The sequence below is a fragment of the Camponotus vicinus genome, unplaced genomic scaffold (genome assembly GCF_025532165.1).
Source record: "Camponotus vicinus isolate PSW18456_S1 unplaced genomic scaffold, iyCamVici1.0 SCAF_7, whole genome shotgun sequence".
Classification (NCBI taxonomy): domain Eukaryota; kingdom Metazoa; phylum Arthropoda; class Insecta; order Hymenoptera; family Formicidae; genus Camponotus; species Camponotus vicinus.
The window spans coordinates 2,437,874-2,456,498 of record NW_028141979.1 but is presented as its reverse complement, the minus strand read 5'-3'; the positions used below and the strand labels follow the sequence as shown (position 1 = coordinate 2,456,498).

The following is an 18,625-nucleotide window of genomic DNA, read 5'->3' as shown; positions in this document are numbered from 1 at the left end:
ATGTTATCGATATTACACGGATTCCTTTATGCATATTCGCACATGAAAATATGGATATGATCATGGACCGAGAGATATCAGATGCAAACATCCGCGGAAAACACGAATCTGATAAATATATCTCCAGAATTATACGGAGTGATATAGTTGTTATTTTCTCTTATTTCGATCTGACATTTTATGATCAAGTCGAAAGAAAATTTATATTATACTGGAATTCACGTGATTATAATAAACATGAGAAAAAACACTGGAAACACAGTAAAACATAGTAATACTTATATTATTATATTATACTTATATTATTATTTATTTATATTAATATTTTCTTTTAATAATAACTAATTCTTTTATCAGTCATAACAGTATAATTTTGCAATTTATATTAAAATATGTCTGTCTGTATTTTTTAATTAAATTTAATTTGATGTTGCATTAAAAGCGAGTCTACAAAACTAATATTAGCTCCATTAATTCTCGAGATAATTGCATATTGGTCTCAATTTTTTTTCATAAATTCACTTTTTCATTTAGTTTGTTATTTTATCGCAAACGCGACATTACCATGCGCGATTGTAATTTTCGTTAGGCTTCTCTTCGCTACTTTTAATGGCAGCCACTTTTGAAATTGACTCTTTTTCCCTATTGTCGTCGCACGTTGAGTTTACCTCACCGGGGCTACCCCTTTTACCCAGCCCTCGACTTTTTCTTTCGTTAAAATCCGGCTTGCTTTTACTAGTTCAACGAAGAATCCATCCATTCGTCCTCGAAGGGTTGTCGCGTCCCTCCTGTCAGGGGGACGATCGCGCTAAGTGGTAGATTCAGACTGATCGAAAGCGGTCGAGATAAAGAAAAAAAAATTCTCAGCAGAGAGGAAAGTCGGAGAGTGGACTTAAGCCCATCGAGAGGGTTACAGCCAAGGGTGAAAAGAAAAGTACGCGTCGATACAAAATGCTGTTTACGTCATTTTTCCATTTTCAACCACTGTCCTTATATCTAATTTCGCGTCTCTTTTGCTGAGCTATTTCCTCGTTTCTTCTTTTCCATCATTATACATTTTTTCTTGCATCTTTGAGTGATTTTTCTCCTGACGCATAATTAAGCGTCATGAGATGTCTTATTGTTTGAGTGATGTAAAATTTGTGCGATCAGACAAGTGTTCTTTCGCACTTTTCGTTCATTTCTTTTATGCAATTTTATACTTTTATTTTTAAACAAATATTCATAAAATGATCCGATAGAAATATAACATAAAATACGAGTCTTGTCTCTTTTTCTTCAGCCTATGTTTACGTTATCTTCTGCTTCATTCTCGTCGGATCCAATAGTCTAAAAAATATCGGCGGCGATTTTTCCTCTTCAGATCGCAAGATACGGCTATATTTCTTCCTCAATTTGCATTTTTTTCTATCTGTTTTGTACACGGGGTGTTTGATCCGGGTGACAAAGAGAAAGCTGATGGGTGGATCGTCACGCGGATAAAGGTATCTTCACGATGACCCCCTTCTCGTCGCGATGGAAGGACGGCAGTAAATCTTTTGTCGACAAGCGAGATCCATTGATCCCACGATCGAATGCGAAATCCACCTTTTGTATCCTGCACGCTCGTCTGCCGCGGGGAGGTAAATAATGTAGAGGGACTCGTCGGGAACGTTAGACAACAAATAAATCAGCCTCATCCCGGCCGCTACTGCCCCGTGTGGATTCTCGCGGTAATCTTCGTGATGGCCGAAGCGCTCTTTGTCGATGTCCTCCGAGGATCGTTCCGACCGGAGACAGAAGCATTGCGGTTCTCTTTTATTTTTCTCGCCGGCGCTATCGATCACGCTGAAATGGTCGCTCCGCATTACACGTCTATTCTTGATGAAAGTGGATCGACACACGGATCAGGACTGATCTATTTTGAGGACGGTCGTAAAATCGGAGCGAACGACGAGTGCATTAAACGATTGTAAACTGAATGATTTAGATTTTGATCAAAGAGAGAAGAAAGAATATAAATTTACATATCAATTGAAACTTACTTGCTTGCAAGTTTATTAATTTTATCGTTACTACTTTCAAATGTCACGATTCAGTATTTCTCGGTTAAAACATACAGTCTACTTTTACTCGTAATTGGAATATAATAATATTATAGAAATTTGCTATAGCTTTTTAATGTTTTTCTCAGCAGGCACTGCAAGTGAATGGCAAATGTAGGCTTTTTCAAAGATATGCTAGTTATGCATAGAAAAGAATAGTCTCGATGGTGACACTTTCTCGAAAACGGTCATTATCGAACATGTCGAGATACATCTTTAGCAAATTTTTCATTCATTTCCCGTTCGTGTATCTCGAAGCATCCCCCGACATGTCCCTTTCGCTAACGTCCATAAAGAGTCGCTATCAAAAAGTGCTATTGCCACGGAAATCCTTCCTTTTCGCATGAATAAAACAACCGGATATATAAATATATATATATCTCATGCTGCGGAGCTTAGAATGCTCGAGAAATGACTTCCGGTACGTTTCGATCGACTCGAGAGACCGAGAGGAGCAAGTTGAGATTCACTGCGAAAATGCACGAATCTCAGACCGTACGGGCTGCTGCAGACGACGGTGCATTCCTTATCGCAAGAGGGAAAAACGTCGTGTATTCCCAAGATCCATTACCATGTAAATATTGCATCGAGTTGCCTCTCTCGTAATTTTATGGCCAGTCACATGCATTATGCCAATCGTATTTTAATTCGTGGCGGTGCGCAATCGTATTTATACGATAATACATGTGATAGCAATATATAAAAAAAATCGTCAGTTCAGATAAATATAGAATATAATTATATATATTACACACACATAATTTAATTATATATGATTATATCCTATATTCATCTGGATTCAAAATATCTTCTTTTAATATAAAAATATCAAGATATTTAAATTTTTATTTTTATTTAAATTTAAATTTTTTCTATTTCAAATTTGGCCTAAAAATATAGCGCTCCTTTTATGTGATTTGTCACTTTATATCAATTTTTATCAAAATAGTCGCGTATTTTACGTTTTGCGAATAAAATATTATTTATAAATATTTATAAATACTTTATTTATAAATATTTATATTATAAATATTTGGAAGCGAGAGGTGCAAAAGATCTGTCAGTCTTATTTCTGCGATCTTATACACATCTTTGATTCTATGTTTCTAGAGGATCATATGTAACTGTACGCAAACTGCGCGAATACTCCGTGCTTGGGTAGATTACTCACGCGCGGATTACATGTTAGTTTACATGAAATAATATGTGTACAACACAAGAAGGATCGCGTGTCTAACTAAATTCGAACATTTTGGTATATAGTTGAAGTCGCTGAAATTACGCTTAATCCGATAAGTATAACAGAAAGAGACGTTAAATCGGATTACATGCGTTGTTCTGGGAGAAAATGAATGAAGTTATTCGCGAAATACATCGTCGGGTATTTTTCATATTAATAAAATTAATCTCGATAATAATAACATGAACTGAGAATATCTTCAGATATCGATAAGTAATGATCGACATGTAATGGAATCTAATTCCACTGAAATAGATGATCTCGAATTAGAGCCTTCAAATTAGAGCTTTATTAGCCTTAAAATAAATTGGAATAGAGTTAATATTATTAATTAGTTGTTCCTTGCAAAAATTATAAGGTTATTTTATAAAATCAATCCTGGTACTTATCGATCGTGAAAGTTGATCTATATTTGTATTGATATTTTAATTTAATCCAGAAATTGCATCTCACAACTTGACATATCTTGAAATCGATATCTACAACACACAATTATTATCTGTGTTGTATGCCAATAATGTTTATTTCTTTTGTTTCAGGTAAGGATCTAAATTTCGCCAATAATAACGCGGGTGAGTGTTCCATCTAACAATCTATACAATTATTACCGCATGCGCCACTTCTCAATTATCGATTGTTTATCATGTTGAAAAGAGTGTGCGATGAAATTTCCATCCAACCTCGTACATTATTAATGTCGTACATTAATCGATATTAATGTTTTGTTTTTTTCGAAATTTACGAGATTGATACGTAATCAACGATTTACGACACAGTTGAAGAGGTGATTTACAAAAAAATATTTACGATTCGCTGTTACGTAAATTCGATCAAAGTTTTATATATGTATATTCAAGAAATTTTATTGTATATTTTATTACTATATTATTTATTATAATTTATGATTAATAATAATTCCAAAAAACTATTGCCTGATTTAATAGTTGCCTAATTTAATTTAATAAACTTTAATCATTTCAAGATAATTTCTACGCATATATTTATCTGTAGTTTCTGTCTGTATTTTCTGTCACAATTATTATAGCAATATTTCTAACAATACTGCTGTATAGAGTAGGAAATTGTTAATCTGCTTGCCTGTGAGAAATTACATCGTTTGTGTCTTAACTTTTATTTAAATTTGACGCAATTTTCAACGCTGCATGAAAAGCGACTCATCTTCTTTTGACTGCATCTCGAGGGCAAGGAGAGCCAATTCCATGTAATTCGCCAAAGATTCCCGTACGCGCGCGCATCACAAGTCGTATCCGGTAGAGGAAAAAGTATTCTTTCGCGAAGCGATCCTCACTGTCGGTGATGTTAAAGGGGTTGGTCGTTCATGGGGGTTCATCGCTCGCAGAATCAGAAGGAGAAGAAGAAGAAAGAGAGATCGGGAAAGCGTACCGTCGAGATAAGGACGGCAAGTTGCAGGCAATCTGGCTGATTAGGCTCCGGGATAGTAATCCCGTAGATTCCCGACGATGCCGCGGAACCGTTTATCCGACTACCTTTGTCGTGTATCAAGCGAAGAAAAGGAGACCAAGACTGTCGAGCGGGAAAAGCGACTTCCGTTACATCGGTGCCATGCCGGGAGATTAGGATTCTTCGGGAGAAACTCGGCAGAATTGAGGAAAGGGGGTTTCCTTTCATGCACCTGATCAACGATCTGTACTCGTGTGTTACTCTCACCGTATCTTCACTTCTTCTTCTCCTTCTTTTATCCCGTTTTTCTTGTTTCTTCTCGTTTTTCATCCTTCGTCTCCGTTTGCGTGTCCCTTCGATAGAATCGAAAACTTTTTGCGACAGTTCTATAAAATATGCTACAAAATCAAGACACGATTTGTCCGATTGTTACAAGACTTATGGTGGACCCTCGTTATAGTCCGTTCACTTCCATACAAACATACTTAAAAAAGGAATACAAATCGCAAAACAAATATATATCTTTATCAGGTTTCACATTGATCTACGATCATCTTTTTTGATTCATATCTGTAAGAGAAATCGAAATTCGTGAAAGCTTTCTCGTCTCCGGGATAAATTTACATGGCATAGAAGAAACGAGACGAGAAGAGATGCGCGCGAGCTGGCAAATAAATAAATAAATATACAAAATCTCCATTGCATATGTATACAGATGCATACACACATATGTCCGGAAATGTATTGACCACAGCGACTGGCATTCGCGTCGCAAGAAAAGTGGAAAACGCATCGTATCAATTTTGCTAGCGTTGAGTTTGCTATCCGCGCTTTTTACTCTCGAGCAATGCATTTAAATTATTTATAATGGGACTGCTTTTTCAATCTATGTCAGCGAACGGTCGTGAATGGAAGAGCAATGGCAGAAAGATAGATAGTTTGAATTATAAGATTAAGATAATTTTAAAAAATAAAGACATTGCAAGATATATTATTTCCAGTTTTTCAACTTTTATTCAAACAGGTGCTCTACCATGATGTTATAAACAATTTTTATATGGTTTTATCATATAATTTTCATAACTTGATTTATAATATTTTATTTTAAAGATATTTTTTACCTCACACAAAACAGAATATAATATATAGCGTTATAAAATATAAATGTAATTATAAAGTCAATATAATAATATAATCAAATTGAAAATACATAATACACACATATATATATATATATATATATATATATATATATATATATATATATATATATGTATTATGTATGTATTATGTATGTATATATATGTATTATGTATTATATATATATATATATATATATATATATATATATATTTTTTTTACTTTCATTAAAAAATTTAAAATAAAATTTTTTTGTAAATTTTATTAAACTTGTTAAGAAATCGCTAAAATTGAACTAAACGATCTCTGCGTGACCCTTCAATTAATACAATCGGAGTAAATTAGTCGCGGCTCAATCTCCCATTTTTTTCTTCTACTAACTTGTGGCGGCCAACTGGCCGTGCACATTGACCCCGTAAAAAAACCGCTCGCTTGCAATTTCTCGTTTTCGGTGGTCGGTTTAATTAGAAGGCAACGGGCGTTAAAGCAAACGAATACGCAGCCATTGTGCGGTTCTTTCCTTTTGCCCGTCGCACAAACATTGTCCCGCCGTATTCGCAATTTTACCGATGCTTTTGAAAAATTAATTACAAATATCGCGATACGCACGTAATCCGCAAAATATTTTCAATCTCTCTGATCCCCATCTAAATTTACGGAACTTAAATCTAAACTTGATTTACTTTCATGAATGACGAGCTGGCTTGACGATTTGAATTGCATTAAAATTTGAGTTGCATTAAGCAGTAACAGTCGTATATAAGCCGCAGAAATAGTATCAGCACTCGAGACACAAGAGTCTCGACGTCCGAGATATTTCTAGATTCTGATGACATCTAGAATTCACTTGAATCAATTATGAATTCTTTTTTGAGAGACGCGAGTTAAACTAGTATTGTCGCGTATGTATTTTCAATTCATTTACCAATGTATCGGTACCTACATATACATATCGCGTACCTGCACATCTGCAAATGGACAGAGTTACGTCACGATAAATTAAACTGAAACGTTTGAAACGAAAGAATGTTTTACGGCACTTGCGGAAATGAAAATACAGGGAAAGAGAGAAATGAAAGTTGAACGTGTGCAGATAGAGTGTATTATAGTTTGGCCGGAAGCGGAACGAGAGTGCTATTGGCTGCGCCGTATCGTGTAACACGATCGCAAAGGGTCCGCTTCCTCCCTCGCATGTCGGTGACATCGAGCGGATTTGCAGGGAATTGCGGAGAGTGCAAAGCGCGGAAAAAAAAACGGCAGATAAAACACGATCCGGACCACCTGGCGGCAAAGGGAGAGGAGGCGGGAGAGAATCGGGAAGAGTTGGAGGGAAGAATGGAGAACGAGGGTTGGTCGAGGGAGACCAAGGGTACCCGCGCACGAGCGTATCGGTCGAATTATCGAGTGGTACGTTACGGTTTTATGCAGATTCGCCAGAAATGTCGGGGCAGTTTCGGAATTAATGGCGGCTGGACAAATGTTTCGCGGTTTTTCTGCTGAATTATCGTGCCCCCGGGCGCAACATAACGTGCGCCGCCCTTATACGAGCGTGGGTGTGTGTGTTGCGGTGCTATATGCGAACTATATGCACTCTTCCCATGCACTCCCTCGTGCACGTGTGTCGCACACGCGAATGTCGCGAACATCGCGACATGGTACGCGTACATGCGCCAACGGCGGTGCGGAATCGGCTTCGGGTAATGTATACATTACATGCGCGGTCGCCGCGCGACACACTCGGTTACAAATGCCGGTATAATGCCCCGGAATATGCGTCGGTTTTTACCTAAAACTTTCCAAAGTGACCCGAAGCCCGCCCCTAACGAGGGTATCACACGGTGCTTTGAAAATTTCGAGCGATGGTATATCAAGAGCTGGACTGATTATTCGTCTAATTCCGGATTTTTCTCGATTACCGATAGTTACTTCGCGCAAGGAAAAAATGACGTAAAATAAATGTTTTTTTATTCTTTTTCCCGCGATGTATAGTATCCCAATCTATTCTATGTCAAGTTTCCGCTTCTTATGGAATATTACATAGTTCTGACTGCACTCTAATGCATATATTTGCTTGCACTTTATTTCATACTTTTCCATTTTTTTTACGTTGGGAGGATTTATTGCTTCTTCGTCATTGCAGCTTTGATCACGAATATGGAAAATTGTGCTTTCATTTTTTATTTATTGTGTAAATATGTACATTTCTGTTAATGTGTGCTGAGCGACATGATAGAGAATCTATCTAAATATAAATATATATGTAATATGAGAAATTTATAATTATTATAGAGAGATTTTAGGAAGCTTGTGATAAATTTATTGTAATAAGCTTAAAAAAATAATGAAACAAACAATTTTAATGGAAAACTGTAAGCAATACTTTTTTTCAATTTAAAAATTAACAAGTTATATTCAAAATTCAATGTTGAATTACAACGAGAGCGTTTCGTTCCAAAATAATACATATATACGATACGTTCCAAACAGAAACATTATGCGGATCAATATGGCGAACGAATTTCATCGCGAGATAACATCGTTTGCTTTCAACGATCGGATCACTTAAATTAATTTCCGATCCCTTTTATCCCGAAACTACACTAGTGGATCGCACATATTATTGAATATACGGTGGCATTCAATAGCGTCAAAAATCGCTTATGTATGTGCATTACCGGTAATGTATTACGCATATTCTGCGTAAACCTCACCAAAGAAAATAACCATATGGGAAATGCACACATGCGATCGTCCTACATACCCAAATAGATATCGATAATGGATAATGATGCCGATAATACTTATAATGTGCTGCATTCTTTTGCGTTGCATTCTTTTCAATCTTTCATCATCTCCAGTGACGTTACTGCAGAGACGTCGCGTAGCAAAGCACGTTGCAAAAAGTGAGACAGAAAACGTAAAGCTATTTTAAATATTAGCATTAATTGATGATAAAAGGTTTGAAATTAAATTCGAGTGAAATTAAAACTTTCGTTTCTTGTTAACTGAATTATTTCAACTTTCAATACTGTCGGCGAAACAACACGCAATAATGGACGTATATACTCGGCTATGTGCGTGTTTGTCAATTGGTTAGTCGGATGCTTCGGCAATCTGCAATGTGCGCTCGCACGATTAATCGAGACGGCTCGTTGAGACGGAACTTAATTCGCGCTAATCGCTCGAGCTCGAATTAATTTTGGTTTCCTCCTTGTTCTCCTCCCCTTCCTCCACAAGCTCTTCCTACTAGCGTTTAATTCAATTCGTCGTCGGCAATCAAGCTTGAGTGTTCTATACCGGAAGTTTCCGCGTTCCTTCCTCCGACTATCTTAGCTATTCTCCCCCGCCCTCTCTCTCTCTCTCTCTTCTGTATGTCTCCTTTATTTCTATTCTAGTGTCCCTCTCCCCCGCTTCTTTGTCCTATTTCTCACTCTCCGTTTCTATCCTCCTTCGCATCACTTCATTCCATTCTCTGCTCTTCCTGTTCACGCAACTTTGAGTTTCGTGTTTCCGGACGAGAACGAAGATCAAGAGAAGAACAGATGCGGCTGTTAAGGATGGCGATGGTGGTAGTGCGGTTAAACCGTGTCCGGAATTACCGTCACAGCCAGTCTAAGACTTCCTCAGCACGTACCTTACAGATTTAACATGTTCCTTGTCGAGTTGTAAGGCAAGAGAATCTGACAATTGTGTCTTCGCAACTATCTTATTTCAGAGTACAGTCTGCATCGCATACATTGGCTTTAATTGATATTCGCAAGGAACCTAGAAAAAGCTATAATCATCATAAATGAATAATACATCGGTAGCCTTCGACGAAATCTGTTCTACCTTCAATCGGGGCTCGAATACAATTTAGTTATTTTTTTACACAGGCGTTTTTTCCTTTTATTCTTTTTAAAGCTGCGAAATCGGTGGAAATTGCGGAAGCGTTCAGTATTTTTGACATTGACATCAATTAATCGATCGACAGCGTGATTGATCGCTGCTTCGCTGACGGTCCTCCAAACCCGGTCACGCATCTCTGCGGTCGCTCTCTGCACGCGATGGAAACCTTAAATGAAATCTTTCACGCGGCGTGACCGATCGTGTCACTTCTCGCTGTCATGAACGACCAGCGTATTCTGGTAGCGCGACCGAATCAGTCGCATCGTCACTCGAGTAACGCGTGCCGCTTTCAATAAGCCTTCACGCGAGCGTGTAATGCCGTTTATATCGTTGGCTTCCCCTCGTTCATTTCGATATCAATTTTCTCGTCGGTAGCGCGATCGAAAGATCGTCTCGCGTTGGTAAATATATTTAAAATTTGTCGCGCGATTTTACGCGCTCGTCAAGAAAATCGACAACTGTTGTTTTGAAACAACAGTTTGCAAAAGAGACTGATATACATAACTGTCAGATTTGTATAATCTTCCTTCGCAGTTACTATATATACCGGGGAATTAACCGTCCTTGTTCCTACGAAAATGTTGGATCGACATTGACGAGAATACGGTCGCTGACAGTTTCATTTTTCTCGACAAACGGCGAGTATTAAGGGATTACGCGTCGCAATATGTTTATTTAAAAAGCGGGCGGGACCCGCCTCACTGGTAGAACTGAAAAACGCAACGATATTTATTCTGAAAAGCGGGTTATCGGCAGTCATAGATTTATATGTCCGTGCATGCAACGGACCGATAACTATACCTCCCGGCCAAAAAATCTCCCTCTCGCCCTCCCCCTTTCCGCCCCCTCCCCTCCACTCAAAGTCCCTTGATAGTGCAACATTTATATAGAAAAACATTGTTCATCCTTGTGGCAAACTGTTGCCATGCTATTTTTCATTCAGATGAATGCCAGTTGCGCCGATGAGAGTCGAAGGCTCGCGCTTGATATATTTTTCAGTCTTGCGCTATTTATAAAAGTTCGCTGTTTTTCGTGCGAGCGCTACAAATCATCACTGTCAAAATTCTACGTTACATGTGGAATACGATAAATCATAATATTCGCGTATATATGAGTGTAATGGAATAAAAATCGCAGTCGCATCTTTTATTTGGGAGTTGATGACAAATGTTTTTTGTCCCGAGTTATAATTATTTTGAAAAATTGATACGCAGCATTACATCGTGAGCTTTTATCATTTAATTCTCTTGTAGTTGATGGATTATAAACGTTGCATGTTATTGAAATAAAAAACAACAAGATTTGATGAAGCATTTGCAAATGTACGCGTGTAAAAAAGATATAAGCTGTAAAAGGTTACAATTTATCACGGAGAAAAAAACGTTACGTTGCGAAAAGACAGATTTGAATCTGAAAACTTACTTCAATATGAAATATATGTTGTAAGAGGTAAAGAGAGAGGAGAGGAAGACATCTTCGATTCTTTCGATAGCCATCGGAGCGGCCATTGGAACGGGCGATGAAACGGATCGTTAGTGACGATTTTCGCTGACGGTCGGAAATCCGGTCCGACGGTTTTGCGCGTTTTTATTTAAGGCGAAGATTACCCCGGGGATCGAAGCGTTTTTAGCACGGCAATTCTTCAAACGGCGAGAAAGAAACCGTATGCCGGTGTTCGATGAGCCGCGGAAAGTTATCGGGATATCGACTAGATTTAGAACTCCATAAGACGGGGAAATCTATGTGTGTCCCGGAAGTTGGATGCTCGGCCGACCCCGGTTCCTCATATCCGCCACTGAGGCTAATCTGCGATCTGAGGCAATTCTGCGCGAATTTCGTCACGAAATAGATAACTTGCCTGTCATAGTGAAAAAATCGAACGATATTCGAGAACATTAAAAAATTTGTTGAGCAACGATATTCCATGAATATCCATAAAATTCATTTAGAAAATATATGATAATCTCTCTTTTTCTTTCTCTTTCTTTTTTAAATCATGTCTCTTATTTACGATACTTAAAAATTTATTGACTAACGATGTCTATGATTTTCTGAATAAAATTAGATTCAACTTTTACTTACTAAAAATTAAACGCAAAAATATTGCAAATGATTTCTCGCACATTTATTTATTTATACTTGTAACAAATTATAACTTCATCACTTTGATGCGTAAAGTATTCATGCACTTTTTGAATTTACAACTCAGTCGAACGATAGCATTAGATAAATGGAGTATCTAACGCGGTCGATATTGAAACTAGTGTAACAATTTCAATCGGCTTTGGCATTGACACTGGATCGACTCGGATCTAAATTCGGATTACCGGCAAGTTTTCAAAAATCACACGCCTATATGTTCGCTTCACTATTAAACAATAACAGAAAGCTACTCGTTCGATTTGAAGGCATTTTTGTTAAGGGATTATACCTAGTCAGCAAGTCGAAAAAAACGTATTTTTGGGGAATTTAAAAAAAAACTGTTAGGTATTTTTATTTCATCGATTCTTTATCATAATATATATCTATCAAAGAAGTTTTCATAATTTTTTCAATTAAAAATATCGAGAAATGTAGGCATAGTAGCTATTTTCCAGAGACATCTTTTTTCGGAGGCGCTTGGCGATGAGCAAGATTGCTCGGAGCTGGATCATCTGAAATAAAAAATTCAAAAGGATTTAGCTTTCGTATGAATTGATCTAGTCGGTGAACGAAGGATTTTACAAAAAATTGATTTTTGACAATGTGACAGACGTTTGACGCAAAAATACGAATTTTTCGTGTTAAAACTTTTCGTTCTTTTGTTAATAAAAAAAAAGGTTTCATCAAAATTAAAATCCCTTCGTTCACTGACTAAATCAATTCATACGAAAGCTAAATCCTTTTGAATTTTTTATTTCAGATGATCCAGCTCCGAGCAATCTTGCTCACCGCCAAGCGCCTCCGAAAAAAGATGTCTCTGGAAAATAGCTGCTGTGCCTACATTTCTCGATATTTTTAATTGAAAAAATTATGAAAACTTCTTTGATAGATATATATTATGATAAAGAATCGATGAAATAAAAATATCTAACAGTTATTTTTAAATTCCCCAAAAATACGTTTTTTTCGACTTGCTGACTAGGTATAACCCCTTAACATTGAAAGAAATTATTGACATTCTTCCGTTAACTTATTTCGTAATGTTTTTGTAATATCTATTCGGCATAATTATGGATGCCTACTAAGGCACAAAATAACAATTTGAAAAGTTAGAATTCTCCAATGATTATCGAGATAACATCGAAATCGTTTCTGTTCGATATGAGAAAAATGGTAAAATAAAGGAAGAATTTTAATTGATTTGCAGCGACTTGAGGCTGAACTTTCCGCGATAAATTAAATTTGAGATTGTTGTGCTTCCGAACTGGGTCATCGATAGCTCAGAAAGGTTGTGCTTAAGTGAAGGAAAGAAGCATTTTAAAACTTTCGAGCTCTCCATCCCCGCAGCTAGCCTACTTCCCTCTGATACGATATCATGAAAGAGCAATTATACCAGAGTCGAGCAAACTAAAAGGCTGCCAATTAATCGCGCTTGTCGGACCTTTTTTTATTGCACCTTCGGTGTCATTTGTTCCTCATCGGGCGATCTAAATAAGGGTCTGTAACGTTAGCCGAGCTTGATAACCGAATATCGACCACGCTTTAACGAGCTCCCGGAACACGCGCACCTATGACGTGTCGCCCTCGCTTTATCTACTTGCTTCAGGCAAGATCGACGATGCTCGATGTGGTAGCTACATGTGTACCGTACCTTGTAACGCACGGTTTGAATTAAACTACCACCGCTCGCGAGAGAGTGAATAACATCTCATTCCTTGTAATACGCACATATAACGACGCGATTACGTAACTCTCACGGAATTTAAGCGCGTGTCTATCATGCCGCTTTATTTCATACAATTCCCTGGCATATTCATTGAAACCGCAATCACGAAACAATTTGTAATTACGAGTATTTATTCCATAATAGGTCATTACGTAAATTATCATAAAGCTTAAAATCGTGCAAAATATGCGATGTATAGAGAATGAAATACAATATAAATTATAACGATTCGAGACTTTATATTTTGTAATTCAACAATGCTTCGAAAACTATCAATCAATGTAAAATATGACAAGTAAAATATATTTGTTTTGCGCGCAAGCTCGATTATATTAATAAAGATCCGTCCTTTAAAAAGTTTTGTACCGACAAATGTTGCGCAATCGCACAATCACGGCCGAGGCGATTTACTCTCTCCCTTAAATATTTACGGGGTTACTCATTACCGTAATATTTCCGTAACATATTATACATCTTAAGAGGTAACGCGGGCAGTTTGCTTTCAAACTTGGATATACAAGTTTCCTCGTCAGACCTACGGTCTTATTGCGCCGACCGACGATGCGATACACCTGATCGTATATTACAAACTTTAGTCGTAACTAAGGCGGCGCTTTGCCGCGCGTTTGTTCAGCAAGAGCCTAAGAGCCGGGGTTGCCGGAGGCCGCTCTCGCTGTGAAAGGGGCTCGAAATTTCAGTCCCCATTCTATATTACGAACGTATGTTCAAATAGTAGGTATCTCGTATACGTGTGACTGCCGGATTTGACGTAAGCGGGACAAATATGTACAGCTCTGTTTGAGAAAAAGAATTATTATTCAAGAAATATCATCCATCTTCCAGTTGTCTATCAGCGATGGCTAAATAAATTTGTGTATTTGAGTAAAAATTGTTCAAAAAAGACTACAAATTTTCTCTGTCAAATAATCTTTCTACGATTCGATTTTTCGGCGACATTCGAGTATCTTCGCTATTGCCGGCGATTCATTTATCGCGAGAATAAATCAGTCTTGTGTAGACGTTTTCGCGTTTTCTAACCCAGTCCTTCGCGATTCAGTCACAAGAGTTAATTTTCCGCTAAGTAAACGCACGCAGCGACGGAGCGACCCGAGAACAAAATCGATAGTCTATTATTCGGGCTTAAGTCGCGCGATTTATGTGTACACTCCATCTTCGTGCTTGTCTCTCGAGATTCTAGTGCGCTGCTAGGTGAACACATTTCGATCTTCCGAGTCGACACTTTGGTGAGGCTTTTGCGCAACCAACAGATATACGCTGCACCACACGCTGATGCATTCCGGGAGAAATTATCTCTGGAAATGATGAACTCGTATTTTCGCTGAAATCATATACGTATCCTCGTTAATTTCATGGTACACCGTGGTAGCACCTGCTACGTTTGAGCGCTAATAAGAATTATTAAACCTTTGGCAGGTGTAAGCCCGAATGTGTTTAACCGTCAAAATAATTTGAATATATCCCGGATTACAACTGCAAATGGTAGATTTATGAACCGCGATTTTCACAGTTTCACATCGTGCAAGTTGCAAAGTCTTCACGATACAACATCTATATTTTATGTAGATGCAAAGAAAACAAAGATAATTCTTTCACTATTTGCGAAAAACGTCATGAGCAACAGATCTCTCGGATACATTGATATTAGTAGAGATAGTTTATGTAAAAGATACAATAACATGTGCTCGTATATCCGATATTACTCTCTAAGTTTGCAAATTTTAACTCGAGCCACTTTGAAGACAAACGGCTCGTGTGATCGCCATTGTTCTCGGTCGAAAAGAGCTTCCAACTCGCGGCTGCGATGTTGTCTCGCGGCACCGTCTGTCGAGAGCCCGAAGACTCGAAAAAGGGAGAAAGAAAGGAGCTCTGGACTATCCGACCTCGGGAACAAAGAAAAAGTTGGCTACCGCGGCGAGAGTTAGCGAGGTTATCTGGACCGCGTTAACCCTTTCTCTCCTTGCCGAGTTTTCCTTAGCGCGTTGGGGTTGGGTGGTGTGGGATCGGGCGTGTGGAATATAGCTTTTATTTTCAACGAACCTTGTCCAACAAGCCATCTGCCACAATAGCGCGAAAGTTTCCATTGTGTCGCGCCGTACATGCACGCCTACTCGACAATCAGCCGAGAAGCTTCACTTTTTGCCGGCTCGCCTTCGGCCGCTATTGTTCAATGATTGATGATACCGCGCTTTAAGGAACAGAAAAAAGATCGGCGCGAGAAAGTTTCGGCCCGGAAATTATCTGCGCGACAGTTTAAACGTAAATGACACTTTTCTAATGAGTTGTTGGAGGGTTCAAAAGTTTAATACATTAATTGGTGAGATAGAAATCTTCTCCCCGATTCTCCCATTTGAATCATTTTCAGCTACATTATTTAATCGCTCGTATCGCTGGTTACATCATCCTTTTTAATTACATGTATAAAATAATATGTGTCTCTAAATTTAATCGCTACAATATAGTCTGTCATTTTTACTTCGGTGATAATATAAAATAAAGAGTTGCTACATTATATTTTTTTCAATATATCGTCAATCAAAATATCTCTACATGCATTACGAATAATAAAAATCGCTTTTCCATTTTCTTCTCTTATTTCATATCTCTCGGCGGGTGTCTCTCGTTACCGGAACAGCGAATTTCCTTAGTGGTGCATAAATCTCGCCGATCGAAACCGGGGCTCGTATCACGCGCGAGGTGTTCGGGAGAACTCGATTTTATTGCCCTTCTCACGCACGTCCGTTCTCTACACCAACCCGGCGTGAATAATGCTTGACATATGACGGAGTAACTGGTTGTGACGTCATAAAACCGTCGTTAAAACTTAACCGGTAAAATCGGCCATCTCCCGCATACGGCGAATCATTTTCCAACGCTGGATTATCCGGCATTACGGGAATCATCGAGGAAAACGACCATCGTAATTCGCGAGGTTAACCATTGTACGCAGCGCAGCGTTATCATAGCCTTTGTTTTGTCCATAATGCTCTATTTCCTTCTCCCTTTTTCGACAGTATCGCCGCAATTTCGCGCGACGTTTTCTCATAGTGCTTATCGTTGGATTACGAGTCTTTTTGCTCGCATCATTCGATTAATTTCGAATAGATTTTTTTCTGTAATGATAAAATCTTGATTTGCATCTAATTTAAACTTTTTTCCGCGAATGCAATGATACTTTTTCCAAGGACAGCGGTCGCGCGATTATCTGTGACATAAGCTCGCCCTGGGGAATTTTATCGTTGAATTTCAAGTGAAGGAGCTAGATGAGAATGGCCGGCAAAACGAGGTAGATGAGAGCGGCCAGAGAACGGAAGGACTCGAAGGGTGGAGAGGGCGGATCCGCGATTATGAAAAGTTGCCGTCATTTCAGTACTCTGTGGGAGTCCTTCAACTTTTTTACGAGTTATCGAACGCGGAACCAAGCTTGACATAATAAGAGCTCGAGCTAGTTAGTGTTCGTTCGAGGGACTTTATTGCCTTCGATGGCGTATTTTAGCAATTGTTTGACATCTCACAATCGACCATTCATAGCGGAATTAAAACGCATTATTGTGCCGCTTTCGATCAATAATTCTTAAATGGGATAAATGATTGAAATTTTACATCACACATGTGACAAAAAACTTTTACCGCAATCCGTATAATGGACATCCGAATTTTAAGCTTAATCCTAACGCAACGTGAACGCGATGAATTTAATCTCACACGTTTTATCATACGGCATGTGATCCGGATATATGTTTCTGAATCATGTACGGCAAGATGCGACATATCAGCTTGTTTACAAACAGATTGAATGCAATTAAAATAGAATCAGTTTTCGACCCGATTGTTACGGAAGGATAGGATTATAATATGTAACATTTATGTCCTTGCATACGTATACATATTCTCGATGGTCAACCAGCCTCCGGCCATTGAAAGGATTCAATTACGTATATAACAAGGGCGCATGTAGTTATTGCATACTTCAGATTACATATATGCGGAAACGCGGTGATGCCTGAAACTTAATATCACATTTCGCGATTATGACAAATAATATCAATTATGTTACACGATGTACGGATAGAATACTTAACATAGTTACGAATATTACGACGAATGAAATTATGTCTAAATTTCATTGCAAAATAATAACAATTTAGAGTCGAGTAACTAGAAATAAAGCTTATTAAAGTGAAATATTTCGAAAATATTCCGCTTCTTAATCTTTGTTAGATATCATCTAATCATTTGTATCTTCATGGATATTTTTTTATCTGATTTTATACAATAATTATCGATATATATTTCAAATTTACGGAAGATATCTTAGTGGAATGATATAGATATGATCGAAATGCCTGCCGCTTCGTGGCTCGATAATCGCTTTCGTGCGGGAAAGTGCTTGACACTCTTGATCCTTCCCTCCTCCCTCCTTCCCTTCTGCTCCCGGGTTGTCTCATCGTTGCTTTGTCTCTATGCGCATTTGGGCGGTATGTCAGGAACGGTAAGCAGTAGCGATAGTTTGCTTAGTTTCGCTAAGCCGTAGACATCTCGGAGGTTCCATGAACCTCATCGTGCTCCAACTTAGTCGACGTTAAAACCACACTCGCGCACACACTCGCTTTATTCGTCAGACGTTAAGCAGACGTCGCGACGGTGTCGTGAGCTCGCAATGCTTCAAATACTCGAAAGAACCCGGATTCTGCATGTTTCTGCCCGCCAGACGCTTGTAATTAGACTCGTAATCCTGCAAAGGGAAATAATTACAGGAAACCTCGACGAGAGGCACTAAGACGATTAAACTCGACCCGCGACGTTGGTGTCGCATTCATGCGTTATTTAAACGCACGTGAAAAGCATCCTGAAACGCGCAGTCGTAAAAAGTAACTAATATACTTCTTAGGTGCCAGAAAAATTTCTATTCGTAGAATCCCCAATTCCAATTTTTTTGCTCTCCACTTGTATTATGCTTGTTTT

At 38.3% G+C, this 18,625-nt stretch overlaps 1 protein-coding gene across 8 annotated transcripts in view; it reads left to right on the top strand.

The window, feature by feature from the left end:
* The window catches only part of LOC145974940 (agrin), a 324,984-nt gene that overhangs the window by 118,986 nt on the left and 187,373 nt on the right, over positions 1-18,625 (top strand). For 6 of the 8 annotated variants that reach the window (XM_083105059.1, XM_083105058.1, XM_083105056.1 and 3 more), the window contains one exon: positions 3,864-3,896. The exons of the other annotated variants lie outside the window; for them this stretch is intronic. In XM_083105059.1, coding sequence (XP_082961185.1) covers positions 3,864-3,896 — 33 coding nt within the window. The remainder of the gene's footprint in view (positions 1-3,863; positions 3,897-18,625) is intronic. 8 annotated transcript variants of the gene reach the window in all.